The sequence below is a fragment of the Primulina huaijiensis genome, chromosome 14 (genome assembly GCF_012295235.1).
Source record: "Primulina huaijiensis isolate GDHJ02 chromosome 14, ASM1229523v2, whole genome shotgun sequence".
Lineage (NCBI taxonomy): Eukaryota > Viridiplantae > Streptophyta > Magnoliopsida > Lamiales > Gesneriaceae > Primulina > Primulina huaijiensis.
In genome coordinates this window covers 6,461,122-6,479,899 of record NC_133319.1, presented here as the reverse complement: position 1 = coordinate 6,479,899, position 18,778 = coordinate 6,461,122, and the positions used below count along the sequence as shown (strand labels likewise).

General features: G+C 36.6%; 1 protein-coding gene across 3 annotated transcripts; it reads left to right on the top strand.

Annotated features, from left to right (window-relative positions):
* Positions 1-7,322: 7,322 nt before the first annotated feature.
* Positions 7,323-16,692, top strand: LOC140956625 (uncharacterized). Of its 3 annotated transcripts, none has more exons than XM_073413450.1 (14): positions 7,323-7,621; positions 7,817-7,914; positions 7,986-8,068; positions 8,179-8,305; positions 8,441-8,504; positions 8,610-8,707; positions 14,935-15,019; positions 15,190-15,313; positions 15,510-15,611; positions 15,702-15,766; positions 15,836-15,917; positions 16,082-16,161; positions 16,238-16,363; positions 16,426-16,692. In XM_073413450.1, the coding sequence occupies exons 1-13, from the start codon at positions 7,377-7,379 to the stop codon at positions 16,293-16,295; spliced, it is 1,311 nt and encodes a 436-aa protein (XP_073269551.1). In that variant the 5' UTR covers positions 7,323-7,376; the 3' UTR covers positions 16,296-16,363; positions 16,426-16,692. The 3 variants fall into 3 exon arrangements, with proteins under 3 accessions (XP_073269551.1, XP_073269550.1, XP_073269549.1); XM_073413449.1 differs by having other exon boundaries at positions 16,238-16,347; positions 16,418-16,691; XM_073413448.1 differs by having other exon boundaries at positions 7,324-7,621; positions 16,238-16,347; positions 16,411-16,689.
* Positions 16,693-18,778: the final 2,086 nt, after the last annotated feature.

Genomic DNA, 18,778 nt, shown 5'->3' with positions numbered 1-18,778 from the left:
ATAGAGCTTGGCCTCGTCATTAGCTTTAAATGTGGAGACCTGAGTTCGATACCAAAGTATGATATTTGTGAAAGATTGGGATAGATTGTTGGTATTAATCTTATGATTATGGGACAAGGGACTGGGAACATTGGTCTGAGATGAGTTTTGAGGAAGAGCAACTGGGCGCGTCCGAGGAGATCAGAGTTCTGCTCTACGGATTCATCTCGAGAAGAGCCACTGACTCGTCACTTGAGGTAGATGAAGTGGAATTAGACATAGTTGAAAGGTAGACTTACTTGCAAATTTTCGAGATAAGTTACAGGAAAGAGGGAAGATACTTGAGTCGGAGAAGCTTTGGAGACGATACCCGAGTTCGGAGGGTTGGAAAGCCCGAGCGTGAGCTAAGAAATTTGGTGGTTAAGAGGTGCTAGATTAAAGCCAAAAGGTGCTAAGATTGAGATTTGAGCCTAACTCATACTCTTTTAGCTAGATTTTGAAGTAGAGTTAGGTCCAAATCCTTATATTAACATGGCGGAACCAAGACCCCACCGTTATGTGTTGAACTACCCTATGAGCTACCCGCTAATATCTTGTGAACTGTACAATCCAATTGTTTATTCCAAGACATTAGAAGGGTGGCGAAACTTTTGCTTAATCGTTTTGCTTAAAAAGTACTAGAAATATTTTTTTTTCAAACCTCACAAAGCATTCGGCCGAACCATAAAATATTTTTGACATCATTTTAAAATAAATCAACAACTATAATTTGAAAACCAAAGGAAATAGTTTAGCATAAAATAATCCAACATTTTACTAAACCTAAACATAATATTTGAAAAGTGTAGCCCATACTAAACCTCTCAAAAATCTCTCAAAACATAAATAAATAGTCGTAAAATCTTTAACATAAAATCATAAACTTAAATGCGGAACATAGAAGCGCTGGTCCTCGGGTTATGTGCACGTCCAGTCCAGTCAGATTAGGCATCCAAGCCTCCCTCAACGTTATTATCATATTTACCTGCATCAATCACACCTAGTGAGTTTAAAGACTCAACACGCCATATCCTTAATAACAAGTAATACGTAATACAGATCACATGCAACAGTGGAAAATATTTGTACTTAAAATAACTTTTTCATGATAATGCATAACTTTAAACATAAACATTTTCTTAAACATTTTCATATCAACATATTCATATTAATATTAACATATCAACATATTCATATTCATATGCGTGTTTTGTTGAATTCAGATCGTTGATTGTGACTCGTATTCTTAATCGTATTGGGCGATGGATCCATATAGAGAAAACCATAGTACTGGGCGGCGAGGACACCAACAACACTCTCATCGGTCAACAAGGCCAACATATTAACGTATTCGTATCTGTATCCAAGGAAACACGATAGTCGGGCTCCCACTGGGACCATAACCCTCACGATATTTCCAACATATCATCGTATTTAGTCACAATCCCTTCACGTCCTTCAACATGTTATCATCACTTAATAAAAATCATGCATATACGTATCGTTTTTTATTTTTGAAACCAAGCATACAACATTTCTTTTAAATGTCCAATAATTAATCCATAAAATCCATGAACATTTAAAAATCTTGATTCAACATATAAAAATTCTTAAACATCCATAATCATTGAAAATAATCATATTAGCATATAAAATAACATTTAGGACACTACCATGACGTTTACTAAATTTCAGGTGTAAAAAGACCGTTTTACCCATGGATGTATAATTTTACGTTTTTGACGTTTTCTTAATTTCTTTGACTCTACCATGTCCCAAATAATTATTTAAGCCTAAATTATAATTCCCATAATTTTATTTAGCCTAAAAACTATGCTTTTTAATTAATTCGTAATTAATCGTTTTGAAGGCGTTTTAATCCCGAAAAATCCCAAACTTTAATATAAAATTCTTAAATTCAAAATTTAGTCTTTTTATATTATTTTAGCCCTCGTGCCATGACTCAACCCTCGTGAGCCGTGTTTCAATCAAATTAACAATTAAAAAACCCTAACGTGACCCTTATTAGTTAGCACCGAGCCATGTCTCGAATCCCCCGAGCCACCCTTGAGCCATAATGAACCAAACCCTGACCAACACCCTTAGACACCCTACTGGACCTTAGGAACCCATGGAAACCGTCCCTAGCCCCGTAACCGAACCACATCAGCTTTCACATGAAGTGGCCGATAAATCCCATGTGGACAAGGACTCATGTTTAGGTGCCTAGGACTCTAACCATCGACTCGGCTCTCAAACCAACCTCTCCAGCACTCGCCTAGAACCCTTAGGACGCACCCTAGCCCAGCCCTTGAACCCCAGGCCGAGCCCCATCCCGTACACAAGCTGCGCAACTCCTGCGCGCAACTCCCATGTCTCTCGGGTAGGAGTCCTTGTTGACAAGGACTCCTCCCAGCCCACTAACTCACCCTGGACCTTTTACAGACCCTGGTTAAGCCCTGACTCAAGCCAAGACCGAGCCATGCCCTCTTGACCAAACCCGAAGCCTTTGTTCTCACATGACAACAACTTGCGTTCAGATTATTTTCATGATCGTGTGTGGTGTTTAGGTGATGTTCTAGGACTCTAAATTCATGTAAAATAATGCTTGATCAATGCCTATATCATGGCAGCCCCTTACACAATACACATACATGCTTTTGGTACACAAAAGTCAAGTTTAGAACCCATGTGCATGCAATTTCGAAAATAATTATCATGACCCTTGATTTTTCATTGAAAACATGCAATAAATCATAATATGGTGTGATGATGTTTGAAGGGAAGGATTATGCGTGCTTTTGCGTGTAAAACGCACGAATTATTGTTGACGATTTGAAGAACGGCGACGAGGAGACGACGTCTTGAATTTTTCCTAGAAAACTTCTCGACTTCCCCTTGGTTTTGATGTGTGTGATTTGTCGTGTATACGGAGTGTTTTTCAGAAAAGTGGGACGTGACAATTGTGTGAAATTTGTGGTGAGTTTACATATTAAATACTAATTAAACTTAAGCCCATTAAGTTCCAAATTAGGCCCACTAGTGTTTGATTATGATTTAATTAAAATATTAAAATGGTTTTGGTAAAAATAAGTTTGTGAATTTATTAGCCGGTTGCCAAAACATTCGTATTTTTTTTGAAAAACCAACACCGATAAAATTTACGTCCCGGCGTATAAAATCACCTCAAAACTCCTTATTTTCAAAAATAATAAAAAGCATCACCCATATTTTAAATAATTAAAAACAATTATTTAATAAAAACATTTTCTATTTTTCAGCCGTTGGTCTCCGTTCTTCGATCGCAACTCGAATATCCTTTAAAAATACATTTTAATGCAACCATGTAGAAAAATATATTTTAAACATGTCAATATGCACAACATAATTAATTAATGCAATTAAATCATTTAATTGAAATGCGCAAGGAATTTAAATAACTCAAGTACATGTGGTTCGCGTGGACCCTCAAATTTTCAGGCGTTACAGGTGGAGTTAGGACGAAGTCCCAATTTTAACAAAATGCGAGAACTAGACCCAGGAAGGGGTCCTTATTTCGAGGATTCGAGCTTTATCCAAATAATGAGGGGGAAGATTGGAAAACATTATAAGGTTTGACCTAGTTTGCAATGAAGAACATATAAGGCGACACACGAATAAATTAAAGTTGACATGACGAAGCTAGTGATAGAATAGATATCCTAGATCTTATTGCAGAATGTTGCCTTTGATGTATTATTTAATTGGACATTTAAGGAAACATTTAATGAGAGCATGGTATGATATCTGGTTGTTATGAGCTTCCGAGTTTTGAAATTGAGGTAATCATTATTATTCTCCTATAAATACTCATGTTAATGCATTCATTCCATTCATTCAGTTCATATTGCATTCTTTGTGCACTTGTTTTGAAAATTTTCTATTTCATAAGCCCAACATTGAGTTAAGCATCCGAGTAAACACATCGAAAGACTCTTCGGACGTACCATTCAAGAGTTTGTTATTTGAGTGTGTGTAAGAGTGTGCCAGAAATCCAATTGCAGGAGCGCGACCCTTAGAGTTCGGTCTCCAAAATGTCAATCGGAACCTCGAACATTCCACTTCGGTCATTATCCACAAAGAGACAAAACTCTTATTTGGGGAATTGGACACTCACTCTACCCGTATTTCCCGAGAATCATCACATGATTTTGAGAATATATAAAATCATATTTTTTTTAGATGAAATTAAACAAATGAAACTCAAAACCAACAACAAAATTATTTAATTGTTTCCGAGGAGGATGAATTTCCACGTCGTCTAGGTTCATTCAGTTGTGTGTGTGTGTGTATATATATATATATTTATATATATATTTGAGACTGCGTCAGCGTGTGTCTATGTGGTGATTTCCCGACCAAAAGTGCAAAAATTGCCGCTGCTTCAGCTTCTGCGTTTCCAGGTCGCTCTCTCCTTTGCTTCTCGGACAGCATCATCATCTACGTAATATTTAATTAATATTCTAATTTTCCCCTTTAAATTTAATCGATCTTTTTCCCAAAAAGAAACACACACTTATTATTATATGTTTTAATTGTGATTTAAATTGATACATTATAAGGTNAAAAATTTAAATATTATATTAATTATTAAATTTTCACTAATTTTAATTTTCATATTATATTGAAGAAAACAATTCAAGGGTATTATGGTTAATATACAATCTTATCATTATCACTATTCAAAAATTATACATTATCACACCTTTGAGGAAGGATATTTAATCACACAAATAACATAAATAGTGAGGGCTTTCAATCATAATCAAGGGCCTCCATGTTAAATTAAAAATGAACCAAACATGAGATAAGAGATATTATTTAATAATCATTCCTTTATCATGGCTACCAAACATAGCCAAAGAGACAAACTCTTATTTGGGGAATTGGACACTTACTCTACCCGTATTTCCCGAGAATCATCACATGATTTTGAGAATATATAAAATCATATATTTTTTAGATGAAATTAAACAAATGAAACTCAAAATCAACAACAAAATTATTTAATTGTTTCCGAGGAGGATGAATTTCCACGTCGTCTNGGGGGGGGGGGGGGGGGGGGTAGGTGTCGGCATTAGCTGTCCACTGATCTCCATATTATATGACAGCTCATTGCCAATTCACAATTTCCCAAAATTGCCCCTCGAGCCACTCCATTCGCCGCGTACGTCGGTACGTATTCCCCACCAGTACCACACGTCATTTGTCACGTGAGATGCCACACCTCATCACTTCCGTCACCCCCAGTAATAAATATATATACACACGCTTTTTTTTTCTTCCCTCTATTTATTGTAATAATAATAGTAATAATAATATAATTATTATTATTATTATTTTATTTTATTCTTGATGTTGATCAAGTTATTATTTTATTTATAGTACATCTTTTAAAACTATAGTCTGGGCAGATACGAAGTCAGAAAATGAAAGTTGGAGGACAAATTTTTTTTTTTTTTTTTGAAGGGAGACAAGAACAAATATTAAGAAATCATGTAGAAAAAAATATAATTAATTTTATACTCTTGATAAATGAAATTAAAAAATTGAAAGGAAGCGATCTTCTTGCCTCCGTCTCCGTTTAACGACACCCACGGCCACGGCTCCCCAGAGGCTTATGCCAGTTGAGCCAATTGGATGGTGGTAATCAACTTGTTATTATGATTGATGCCATTAAATATGACTTTATGATTATATAATAAAAAAAATAAAAAAAAAAAAAAATATTAAAAAATCATGTAGAAAAAAATATAATTAATTTTATACTCTTGATAAATGAAATTAAAAAATTGAAAGGAAGCGATCTTCTTGCCTCCGTCTCCGTTTAACGACACCCACGGCCACGGCTCTCCAGAGGCTTATGCCAGTTGAGCCAATTGTATGGTGGTAATCAACTTGTTATTATGATTGATGCCATTAAATATGACTTTATGATTATAAAAAAATAAAAATAAAAAAAAAAACCATAAGAGTCAAATTATAATAATAATAATAATAATAATAATAATCATAAACAGACTTTTAAACTCAGAAAAGTGAGTTAAACCAAATATCTGCATACATATGGTTTTGTGGAGGTGGGTGCTCCAATAATTGGTTTTGGACGGCTGAGCGTACCTCAAATCTTTGCCACCCAATTAAGTATTGGTGCCCCCCCATTGTCATTTTCTTGTAAAAGGTTAAATCCAAATATACAAACACTATTAATTAAAGTAAAGGTGTGGTGGGAGACTTTTTTTTTTTTATTTATTTATTACTTTACACGACTTTTGAAACAACTTGTTACCAGGGTCTATGAATATTGATTTATCTAAAGTCATATATAATATGTTTTTTTTTTAAAAAAAACATATTTCACAACTGTTTTTTTTGGACGAGTCAATCTGATACATATTTAAAGTAAAAAACAATACTTTTAACATAAAAAATAATAATTTTTTCATGAATCGGATCGTCCCACAAAATTGATCCGAGTTTTTGTATGTGTGTGTCTATATATATATAGAACGCTATTTTTTTTTTTTTATCTATAATGCTTGCTGATTAATTATAGTATGGTGGATTTAACTTTCGTTTATAGAGCTATTTCTAGGATGAAAATGTTTTGTTGACATTGTGTAGTATATTATTATTAAATCACGTGTATTAAAGAAAGCCCGTGGGCCGCTTGGAGAGAAAGAGAGAGAGTGGCTCTAGGCCCATGTAATTTTGAGGAAATTCAATATAGCAAGTTTAGGTCGTGAGACGGTTATCCGTGAAGAAGTCAATTTTCATTAGAAGTAATATTTTTAGTATATATATATATTTTTTTTTTATAGATTAACTAAATAGGAGATTCGTCTCATAAATTTTTTTGTGTATTTTTAAATATAAAGTATAGGGTCATGCAGCAAAACTCGAACCAAGTCAATTCCACATATTCTGTAAAATTGGAAACCAGACCAAATCTATATTTCGGTTTGATTTGGTTTGGATGATCGATTTTCAATTATAATGTTTTTCAAATAATATATATTAATTATTTGTTAACATAATTTAAAAAATTTCTAAACTAGATAATATGAATAGACAAATATCAAAATGTAAACAAACATTAAACTATTTCACAATATGATATTTGATAATAATATTACAAATTTCGTATGATAAAAGTTTAAATTATCGGGTTTGGGTGATTATAAAATTTATGTTTTACTTGATATATTATACAATCCGTAAAAACAAAATACCAGTAATATCCGCACACGTGGCACGTCTCTCGCTGGAGCCAACGATAAACTTATGGAAGAAAGCAGAGAAGAGTTTGTGAGAGAAACATGGCAAGATGCTTCACGCAATTGAACACCGGCGGCGTCAGCAGAAATCTTGCAATGGTCTTCGCAAAAGAAAGCGGGCAACGAAAAAGTGGCGTTGGCGTAATCGAGAGAGTCGAACTTCCGGAAAAAGTCAAGAATTCAAGAATTTTGATACTTGGAGGAACTGGAAGAGTGGGAGGTTCAACTGCCCTTTCTTTGTCGAAATTCTGTCCGGATCTTCGCATTGTCATAGGTGGTCGGAACAGGTAGATTTCTGAGCTCAAGAAGAAGTTTTGGGTCACTTCCTAACTGTGCCCAACTGTTTGGGATTCAATTAACTTTTTTGTATGTGCTTTATAAGACAAATGGAGAAACTGTTTTTTTTTTCTTGGGTATAAAGTTTATGTTGTTGAGATGTCCCGCAGCTATAGTCCGTTCTTGAAAATTGGGTTCCTTGTCAGGGACAAAGGTGCAGCGATGGTGTCGAAACTAGGCAACGGCTCGGAGTTTTGTGAAGTCGACATCAATGACAGCAAATCGTTGGATGCAGCTTTAAAGGGTGTGTTGATACTCATATATTGGATAATTGCATTTGAGTACCTTTTCGTAATCGTTTCTCCGTGGTTACAGACGTTGGTCTTGTTCTGCACACTGCTGGGCCCTTTCAGCAGGCACAAAATTGCGTTGTTCTTGAAGCTGCAGTTCGGAACAAGGTGAGGAAAGGTAATGAAAATGTCTGTAGTTTCGGAATTCAGCGTTCTTCGATTGGGGAATTTTATTCATACTTCAGTTATTAACTTATCATTATCTTGGGTGAAAATAGACAGCTTATCTTGATGTGTGTGATGACACAAGCTATGCATGGCGTGCAAAATCATACATGAAGAAAGCAGTGGATGCAAATATACCAGCTATAGTAACCGGAGGAATCTACCCGGGAGTGAGCAACAGTTCTGTCATGTTTTCCTTGTATAGATACCTTATTTGAAACATAGAAATTTTCATATATTGCTAGTTTTCCTGTATGATCTCGGCTTCCATCCCATTTTATTCTGCTAATGCTTTCTGCTTTTCGTTTACCTTAGTTATGGCTGCGGAGCTAGTCCGTGCATCAAAATTCGAAACCGAAGTTGAGCCAGAGAAGCTAAGGTAACTATTTTCATGGGCCTACAATTATATCCTTCAAATTTTCATAAAATCATTTCATTTTCGTTATTTTTGGTAATTTCATGCAATGGGAATTCTTGTTCTTAGGTTCTACTACTACACAGCTGGCTCCGGGGGTGCTGGTCCGACTATATTGTCTACTAGCTTTTTACTTCTGGGAGAGGAGGTTATTGCATATAACAAAGGTTGATGAGCGAATATGAGTACTTGTCTTCGTCATTTATACATTTAGATTTTTGACTGATTGGAGGAATTTAATTGATGTTGTTTGGGGTATACAAAATTGAGAGGAGAACAAGAAGAAAACAATGAAGATGTGGCTTTGTAGAGACAAGTGTTGAACACTTTCTCCTTAAAAAGAATTTGCCCTCACAATGTGCTTGAGTTTTGTGGCAATCTTCTCTCAAGATACAACTACAACTCTTGAATAATGAGCACTCAAATATTCAAGTTCTTTCACAAAGAAATGAAGGAACTCTCTCTTTTTGAAGAAAGGAAGAAGAATATATGCAAAATCATGTATGTGTGTGTGATTTTCAAAATATCAAATATTTAATGTTTTCCAAAGGAAGAGACATGATCTTTCATTCATGGGGATGTCCCTTGGCCATGGTAACTGATCACAATCATCAAACAATGCAAAGGAAATGAAAAAATATCAGAAAAATCGAAGGGACACAAAAAACAGCCGAAGGCACGCGCCCGCCTGCGCGCTGCCGAGCGCTCTCGGCAGCGCTCGGTAGCGCCTGCCGAGCGCGCGCACCTGCGCGCAGACGCGCGAGCGTGCGCGCCTGCCACTGTTCAAGACCGAAATTTTTTTTTTTTTCGATTTTCGTCCCTTATATGTTCCGACTACTCGTTTGAGTTTCTTTCAACATTTGATGAACTCGTTTCGAGTTTAATTCAGAACCACCGAACTTAATATTCGTTCATTAAGCTTCGTTTTTCTTTTCGAATTTTTCCAATCAAACACATTGATTAATTTGCTTAATTTTCATTCATTAAGCATCAAAATTTTCCAACAATCCCCCACATGAATGAAATTAATGCATGAATGCTCGTGATGCATAAGAGAGAGTATATACGAAAAATTATCACATCAGGAGAGGTGGTTTTTGGCTTTGAACCTTCCTTAGTGGAATACAATCGGATTTACTAGGCCACGAAGTGAACGTGATGTCTTGAACTTCTTGGCGGTTCATGTAAACCCAGACAACTGTACCCACATGATAACCTTTCTTCCATTTCCATTTTGTTTTATCGGTTGTGTCCGTTTTGGCCATGGAACACATCTTGGCTTCATACGTGTTTCATCGAGGCGGCCCGTCCTCACACGTACATAGGTGATCTCCTTGTAAAAGGGTATCCTACTTACCCCGCTTTTGCAAGCTACGGAATCATTAAAAGTACAATACTTAACCTCACTACCTTTGTAGGCAACTTCACTCATCGTCATAGGAATGAGGAGTGATTCCTCAAGTTCTCATAATTTAGTTGTCCCATTGAACCAAGATCTTGGGATCTCCAATCAACAAGGTTGGGTTGCCATTATGAAAACTTTATTTGGTAGGTTTTAAACCCATTCCTCTTGACAGACAGTACATTTGATCTCTATTTAATGCTTTTGTAAGCGGATCCGCTAAGTTATCCTTTGATTTAATATAATCAACAAATATAACTCCATTAGAGATCAACTGTCGCACAGTATTATGTCTTCGACGAATATGTCGAGACTTGCCATTGTACATACTGTTTTGTGCCCTTGCAATTGCCGACTGACTGTCGCAATGTATCATGATTGCTGGCACTGGACTTGTCCAACACGGAATGTCCTCTAGAAAGTTACGAAGCCATTCAGCTTCTTCTGCAGCTTTATCTAGCGCTATGAACTCCGATTCCATAGTAGATCTAGCAATGCAAGTTTGTTTCGATGACCTCCAAGAGATTGCTCCTCCACCAATGGTAAATACATAGCCGCCGGTGGATTTGGAATCCTTGGTGTCGGAAATCCAATTTGCATCACAGTATTCTTCAAGTACTGCAGGATACCTTGTGTAATTTAGTCCATATTCTGAGGTGTACTTTAAATATCTAAGCACCCTTGTCAATGCCTTCCAGTGTGCATCACTAGGATTACTTGTAAACCGACTTAACTTGTTAACCGCATAAGCGATGTCAGGTCTAGTACAGTTAGTGATGTACATAAGACTTCCAATAATTCTGGAGTATTCCAGTTGGGAAACTGGTTCTCCACGATTCTTCGCCAAATGGACATTTACGTCTAAAGGCGTTTTTACTGGGGTAGAGTCATAAGCGTTAAACTTTTTCAACACTGTTTCTACATAATGAGACTGAGATATGACTATTGCTTCTGGAGTTCTAAAGATTTTAATCCCTAGAATTACATCAGCAATACCCATATCTTTCATATCAAAATGTTTTGTCACCATTTTCTTTGTACCCTTAATCAACTCTTGGTTGTTCCCCATTATTAGCATGTCATCCACATATAGACATACTATCACATAAGATTCTCGAGTGCCTTTAATGTAAACACATTTGTCACACTCATTAATCTTAAATCCATTTGACAATACTACCTTGTCAAATTTTTCGTGCCACTGCTTGGGCGCTTGTTTAAGTCCGTATAGTGACTTAATTAAACGACAGACCTTTCTTTCTTGTCCTTTAACAATGAATCCTTCATTTTGCTCCATATATATTTCTTCTTCAAGTTCACCATTTAAGAATGCCGATTTGACATTCATTTGATGTATCTCAAAGTTATGCAATGCTGCAATAGCAATGAGCACACGAATGGATGTTATTCTTGAAACTGGTGAATACGTGTCGAAGAAATCACGTCCTTCTCTTTGTCTATAGCCTTTGGCCACAAGCCTGGCTTTGTATTTTTCAATACTTCCATCAACTCTCATTTTCTTTTTCAATATCCATTTGCATCCCAATGGCTTAGTACCTGGTGGAAGATCCACTAGTTCCCAAGTATGGTTTTGCAATATGGAATCCATTACAGAGTTGATGGCTTCTTTCCAATAGGGAGCTTCAAGGCTAGCCAGAGCATCTTGTATGTTTTTTGGTTCATTCTCCAACATAAAAGTATGTAATTCTGGACCAAAGGACTTTGAGATTCTAGCCCTTTTGCTTTTTCTTGGTTCTTGCTCCTTTGAAGAGCTTTCCAATGGTATAGCAATTTTATTTATAGTTGGATCATGTGTAGGTACTTGACCTTCATGTTCCATATCAAGTTTTCGCTGGCTAGAACCATTTTCTTTCCTCTCTTTACAAGGAAATATATTTTCAAAAATNCATTTAGAGTTGGTTCATGTGTAGGTACTTGACCTGCATGCTCCATCTCAAGTTTTCGCTTGCTAGAACCATTTTCTTTCCTTTCTTTACAAGGAAATATATTTTCAAAAAATACTGCATTTCTTGACTCAATTGTCATGCCCGTATTCATTTCTGCATTTTCAGATTTGTGCACTATAAACCTATAGGCACTACTATTATGTGCATACCCGATGAATATGCAGTCGACCGTCTTTGGTCCAATTCGCTCTTGTTTAGGCTTTGGTATTTCAACCTTAGCTAGACACCCCCACACTTTAAGGTACTTGTAGGAAGGTTTGTGACCTTTCCACAATTCGTAAGGTGACTTGTCATTTTTCTTGTGGGGTATCTTGTTCAGGATGTAATTAGCCGATAGTATTGCTTCCCCCCACAAGTTTTGGGGTAGTCCTGAACTTATTAACATAGCATTCATCATATCTTTTAGAGTTCGATTCTTTCTTTCGGCAATGCCATTCGATTGTGGTGAATAAGGAGCAGTCGTTTCATGAATTATACCCACAGATGTGCAGAATTCATCAAACGGTGCTCCGTATTCGCCCCCTCTATCGCTTCGAACCCTCTTTATTTGTTTGCCTAGTTGATTCTCAACTTCGGTCTTATAACCTTTGAATGCTTCAAGAGCTTCATCTTTAGACCTCAAAAGATATACGTAACAGTACCTCGTATGATCATCAATGAATGTTACGTAGTATCTTTTCCCTCCTCTAGTTTGTACAGACTTTAAATCACCAAGATCGGTGTGTATTAGTTCTAGAGGAGTTGTACATCTTTCAATCGAGTGGTAAGGCGCTTTGGTCATTTTTGCTTCAACACATATTTCGCATTTGTGTGTTGGATCGACGTTGTGTTTAGGTAATAATTCCAGTTTCATTAAACGTTATAAGGTATTAAAATTTACGTGTCCTAAACGAACATGCCATATATGAGAACACTCAAGCAAGTAAATAGAACTTTTGTCTTTATTACTTTCAACAACATTTTGGCGTATAGCCATTACATTCAACTTGAAAAGGTTCTCATCGAGATATCCTTTTCCAATAAAATGACCATTCTTGGTCAATACAACTTTGTTAGACTCAAATACTAGTATAAACCCATGTTTGACCAACAGAGACCCCGACACGAGGTTCTTTCTTATGTCTGGTACATGAAGTGCATCAACAAGAGTTACTTCCAAACCCGATGTCATCTTCAGTACCACATTTCCGGTGCCCACCACCTCAGATGTAGCGGAGTTCCCCATGTATAGTTTTCTCCCGGTCGATGGAGTGTATGTGGAGAACATCCCTTTGTTGGAGCAAATGTGTCGAGTTGCTCCGGTATCAACCCACCACTCATTTGAGTTTTCAACCAAGTTTGCTTCTAAAATAACTGCAGACAAATCAAGTTGAGAAAAATCAAATGGTACCGACCTTTCTTGAACAACGTTGGCTTGAGGATTTCCTTTCTTTGGCTTCCTACAATCCTTAGCCATGTGATTTGGTTTTCCGCAGTTATAACAAGTGCCTTTGAACTTCTTCTTGTTTGGTGGTTGTTGGCCTTGTTGTGGTTGCTTCTCAAACTTCCTCTTCTTTCCTTTAAAACTTGATTCAACAATGTTCACCCTTGCTGCCATCTTACTTGCCTTGGCCTCGGTGCTCTTGTTGTCCTCTTCTATCCTCAATCTCACAATGAGATCCTCCAATCCCATCTCCTTTCTTTTGTGTTTCAAATAATTCTTGAAGTCCTTCCACAATGGAGGGAGTTTCTCGATCAATGCAGCAACTTGGAAGGACTCGCTTAGACTCATTCCTTCCGCATGAATCTCGTGCAAGATAAGTTGTAATTCTTGCACTTGACTCATCACGGACTTTGAGTCCACCATCTTGAAGTCCAAAAATCTCCCAACAATGAACTTCTTCAAGCCCGCATCCTCCGCCCTGTATTTCTTATCAAGCATATCCCAAAGTTCCTTGGCGGTCTTGACTTGACAATACACATTGTACAATGCATTGTCAAGTCCATTGAGGATGTAGTTCTTGCACAAGAAATCACTTTGGTTCCAAGCATCCAAAGCGGCCCTCATGTTGGTGTCTGTCTCGTTTTCAGCAACGGTGGGAGGATCCTCCTTCAAGAACCTTGACAAACTCAAGGTTGTGAGATAGAAGAGCATCTTTTGTTGCCATCTTTTGAAATCCGCACCAGAAAATTTTTCTGGTTTCTCTCCTTGTGCAATGGTTGGATGATGTGTTGTAGATGATGAAGCCATTGATAGTCTTCTTGCAATTGATCAAAAACCAAAATTCCTCTTAAGATTGTTGTTTGGGGTATACAAAATTGAGAGGAGAACAAGAAGAAAACAATGAGGATGTGGCTTTGTAGAGGCAAGTGTTGAACACTTTCTCCTTAAGAAGAATTTGCCCTCACAATGTGCTTGAGTTTTGTGGCAATCTTCTCCCAAGAGACAACTACAACTCTTGAATAATGAGAACTCAAATATTCAAGTTCTTTCACAAGGAAATGAAGGAACTCTCTCTTTTTGAAGAAAGGAAGAAGAAGATATGCAAAATGATGTATGTGTGTTTGATTTTCAAAATATCAAATATTTAATGTTTTCCAACTGAAGAGACATGATCTTTCATTCATGGGGATGTCTCTTGGCCATGGTAACTGATCACAATCATCAAACAATGCCAAGGAAATGAAAAAATATCAGAAAAATCGAAGGGACACGAAAAACAGCCGAAGGCGCGCGCCCGCCTGCGCGCTGCTGAGCGCTCTCGGCAGGCGCGCGCACATGCGCGCGGACCTGCGCGCATGCCACTGTTCACGACCGATTTTTTTTTATTTTTTTTTTTCGATTTTCGTCCCTTACATGTTCCGACTACTTGTTTGATTTTCTTTCAACATTTGATGAACTCGTTTCGATTTTAATTCAGAACCACCGAACTTAATATTCGTTAATTAAGCTTCGTTTTTCTTTTCGAATTTTTCCAATCAAACACATTGATTAATTTGCTTAATTTTCATTCATTAAGCATCAAAATTTTCCAACAATTGACAGGAGAGAAGGTCAAACTAAAACCTTACAGTGGGATGCTCAACATCAATTTTGGGCTTGGAATCGGAAAGAAGGATGTTTTTCTCTTGTAAGTTTCTTGAAAATCAAAATTTTTAACTACAACCACCACCGATGAAGCATATTTAGGAAAATAATATACTCTTATCGTTTTAGAATGCATGCTATTTTATTGATTTTCTACAAAAATATGGCATGAAACGACTTCATTAGTCACTTAAAAAATCTTTTTTCTCTCAGGCATTTACCTGAGGTGAGGAGTATTCACGAGGTCCTCGGAGTTCCAACTGTTAGCGCACGGTTTGGAACTTCGCCTTTCTTCTGGAATTGGGGAATGGTAGCCATGACAAATTTGCTTCCACCCGTATGTTTATTGAATCCTGAAAATTGAGCTGTTACTACGGATTGATGTAAAATTATACCTTTGTTCATCGTGATTAGTTTGCTTCCCAATGGCATATGATATTTGACTTAAACTTTCAATAGTTTTTGTGAGTAATGTTATCTAGGTAAGTTAATGTAAATTGAATGCATTTATTCAAGATTCGTAAAATCTGCAGGAATTCCTGAGAGACAAAAGTAAAGTCCAGCAATTAGTTCAACTATTTGACCCTTTAGTGAGAGCAGTAGATGGATTTGCTGGAGAGAAGGTGTCGATGCGAGTATGCTTACTTTTCTATTATATCTCATGTTGTTTCAAGTCTGTTCCATATTATTATTTTTACATATTTTCCCCCTTTCAATATTAACAGGTTGATTTGGAGTGCTCAAAGGGATATCACAGAATCGGGATATTCAGCCACAAGAAACTATCTTTGTAATTATTTTTCATTATTTTTTCAACCATGCAAATGGTTGTTTTTTGATTGTGTCTTTGTGATTTCAGGTCAGTGGGATTTTCAACAGCTGCTTTTGTCCTAGCCATTCTTGAGGGCAGCACCCGGCCTGGAGTTTGGTTTCCCGAAGAGGTACATTCTGGTAACTGGGGTAGAACTAGAATTTAGAAGGAAGGGGATGGGGAAAAACTTTCATTTTCAGAAAATTGTATGCAAAAGTCCCATTTTTCTGGCCCAAGGGTGTTGTGACCTTGGCATGGACTTTACTTGATCAAAGCTTCTTCGCCTGATTCTAGCCCGAAGGGATCGCAGTTGAGGCAAGGAAAACTCTTCTTAATCGAGCTGCACAAGGGACCGTCAATTTTGTGATGAATAAGTAGGAACTTTTTCTAGCAGTCTTGAACTTCTGTTGCACATTTCTAGCTTTGCTTAATTATCTGGTCATTTCACAGGGCTCCATGGATGGTTGAAACAGATCCCAAAGAGCTTGGTTTTGGAATTTACGACTGATGTCCTATGAAACTTATGTAACCGTGTCTGGTTTCACTGCACAGATATAGAGGTAAACTTAATGTTTGGTCCTTTTGAGTGAGTCCTCAGAATTCTAATCCGAACACATTTTTAGCTATCAGGCACTCAGAGTCAATTATCATGCAGTGGCAACTGCAGTCATGCTTTACCCGTATCAAACGACGCCTGCTGATTCGAATCAACTCATCAGTATAACATCTCCAGTTTTGTATTACTAACATCTCTATTTTATTATCGTAACACTTCAAATATTAAAACACTTTTCAAATATTGTACAATACTTGACAAGAATTTAGTTGTTATCCTGATTGGATATCTGTCAATTGTTGAGTTTACCGACCAATATTGAATATTGAATTAATATGTTAGAAGATGTTACACCCGCAATCTTTTCAGTTTTTTTTTTGTGTGAAAATGAGCTTGATCATCAGTAGAATACAAAATCTGCATGTTTCAATCTAGCACCAAGAAATCTCACAAAGGAAAAACAGTTGAAACTTTATCCTTGGTGGACTTTTTAGCATCAATAGCAGTGTTCTAAAAGGCGTTGAGCGGTCACCCATCGTCCTGATTTTTGGAAAGACGATGTCTCTTGGTACTGTTAAAAAAATCGACCTCATAGGCTACCTAGTCTCTCCTTAAGCGGCCTCATAACTTAATATATATAGTTTAATATTTTTTTTTAAAAAGAGATCATTTGTCATATTTTTCAATCTATTTGTATCGGATAAAGAAGAGGAATGTGACAAATTTTGATTTTGAATATGATATAGATGAAGTATTGGAGAAATATTTGGGAGATGAACAATTAGATATTTATGCAAAAAAGAAAAATCAGACGGTTGATGGCCGTCTGCCTAATACCTTTTAGAACACTGATCGATGACATAATTTTTCCTTGCAAGCATCCAAGATGATCAAGGTTTACGCAGGAGGCAAGTTGCCTCATAACGACGATATATTCTAGAAAACGTGATGAAATGAAAATAATGGGCCTGCCTCTTTTAGCCGTCAATTTATTTACCCATCGACACTCTCTGTCTGCAAGTTATCCAGAGGAAGCAGAAACCGGTTCTTCTCATCCAGCTCTCATGCATACTTCAAATGAGTTGCAAAAATATAAAAAAGAGAGAAGCATTTTCAACCCCTTGATATTCTTCTTAGTCCTCGTAAATCTGCAAATTTCTTTGTAATTTATATATTTCTCCGCATCATCAAATTATCATGCATGAAAGTAAGAATTATAACGAGGAAAAAAGTGGTTATCTTCGAACAATCTGTTCTTGTAACACCCATGTAGGTATGTGTAGGAAATTCAATCCTTTTTATGAATATATCAAATAAATAAATAAAAATAATAATTCTAACAAGTAATAATAATTATAATAATAATAATAGTTTTATAAAGGAGCTTTAAGACACCAGACACTCAAAAGAAACTCCTTAACATGCAAATTTGCTTAGGGGATCCACCAACCCGACACGGTTCAACCCGAAAAAAATCAGGTTTGGGTTTGGGGTTTTCGGGTTCGAGTCAGATCGGGTTGGACCCGATAGCTGACCCGAAAAAAATGATCGGGTTGGGTTGGGTTCGGGTCAACCAGGAAAATTTTAATTTTCNGTTTAAATTAAATTATTATTATTATTATTATTATTTTGAATTTTATGTAATTTTATTTAAAAAATTCAAGATCGGGTTATAAGGGTTGATCGAATTGATTCGGGTTCAGGCTCGGGTTGAGCAATTTTTGAATAGTACTATTGCTCAACCCGACACGACCCGCCCAATCTACCCGAATTGACATCCCTAAATTTACATATTTAAACACTCCAAACTATACAAAACAATGATAATTTCGTGTATTTAGTACCTGAAAAGTAAGGTGATGAAGTGACAATAAGTGAAATGAAGTGAGTTAGAGAAGAAAATCATCCAAAAAAACTCAAATCCTTATCAAAAAATTCTGAAAAAAATATACATCAATCATCTCTTACCTAGAAGACCATTTGTGTTAGACGTGTAGAAAGATCATTTATCAGAATCGACTAAAATTTCGGAAAACAAGCAGGATAATAAGAAATATACCCCAAAAACTTCCATCCACATGTTGAATGTTCATGATTTTATTTCATAGCATCGCACACAGTTTTTGATCTTTATATAGAACAAAAGTTTTTTTATTACGTTATCTAGTTTATATAAGTGTAGGGCGATCACTCAAAATGTCACCGGCAATAGCCATTTCCGGCAACATGGTACCTTTGAAAACCATTTTGGAAAAATACAATCTAAGCATGATCAGCTGGAATTTTCGAAACACATTCAACACAAAAGTTGTAGAAAGTGTCAAGACGATTCTACCTTAAGTATATCGTCCACGCGTGGTTGTCGGAATGCACCCCGTTCCGCCTTTCACACACGCCAATTCGTTTTTTTAAATTTGGCTTTCGCCAAAGGTTAC

Excerpts from the sequence above, each read along its gene's own strand:
- LOC140956625 (XM_073413450.1), top strand. The coding sequence starts at position 7,377 with ATGGCAAGATGCTTCACGCAATTGAACACCGGCGGCGTCAGCAGAAAT. Across the intron at positions 15,767-15,835 it reads AGCCACAAGAAACTATCTTT|GTCAGTGGGATTTTCAACAG; the intron begins GTAATTATTTTT and ends TTGTGATTTCAG. Across the intron at positions 16,162-16,237 it reads GTCAATTTTGTGATGAATAA|GGCTCCATGGATGGTTGAAA; the intron begins GTAGGAACTTTT and ends GTCATTTCACAG.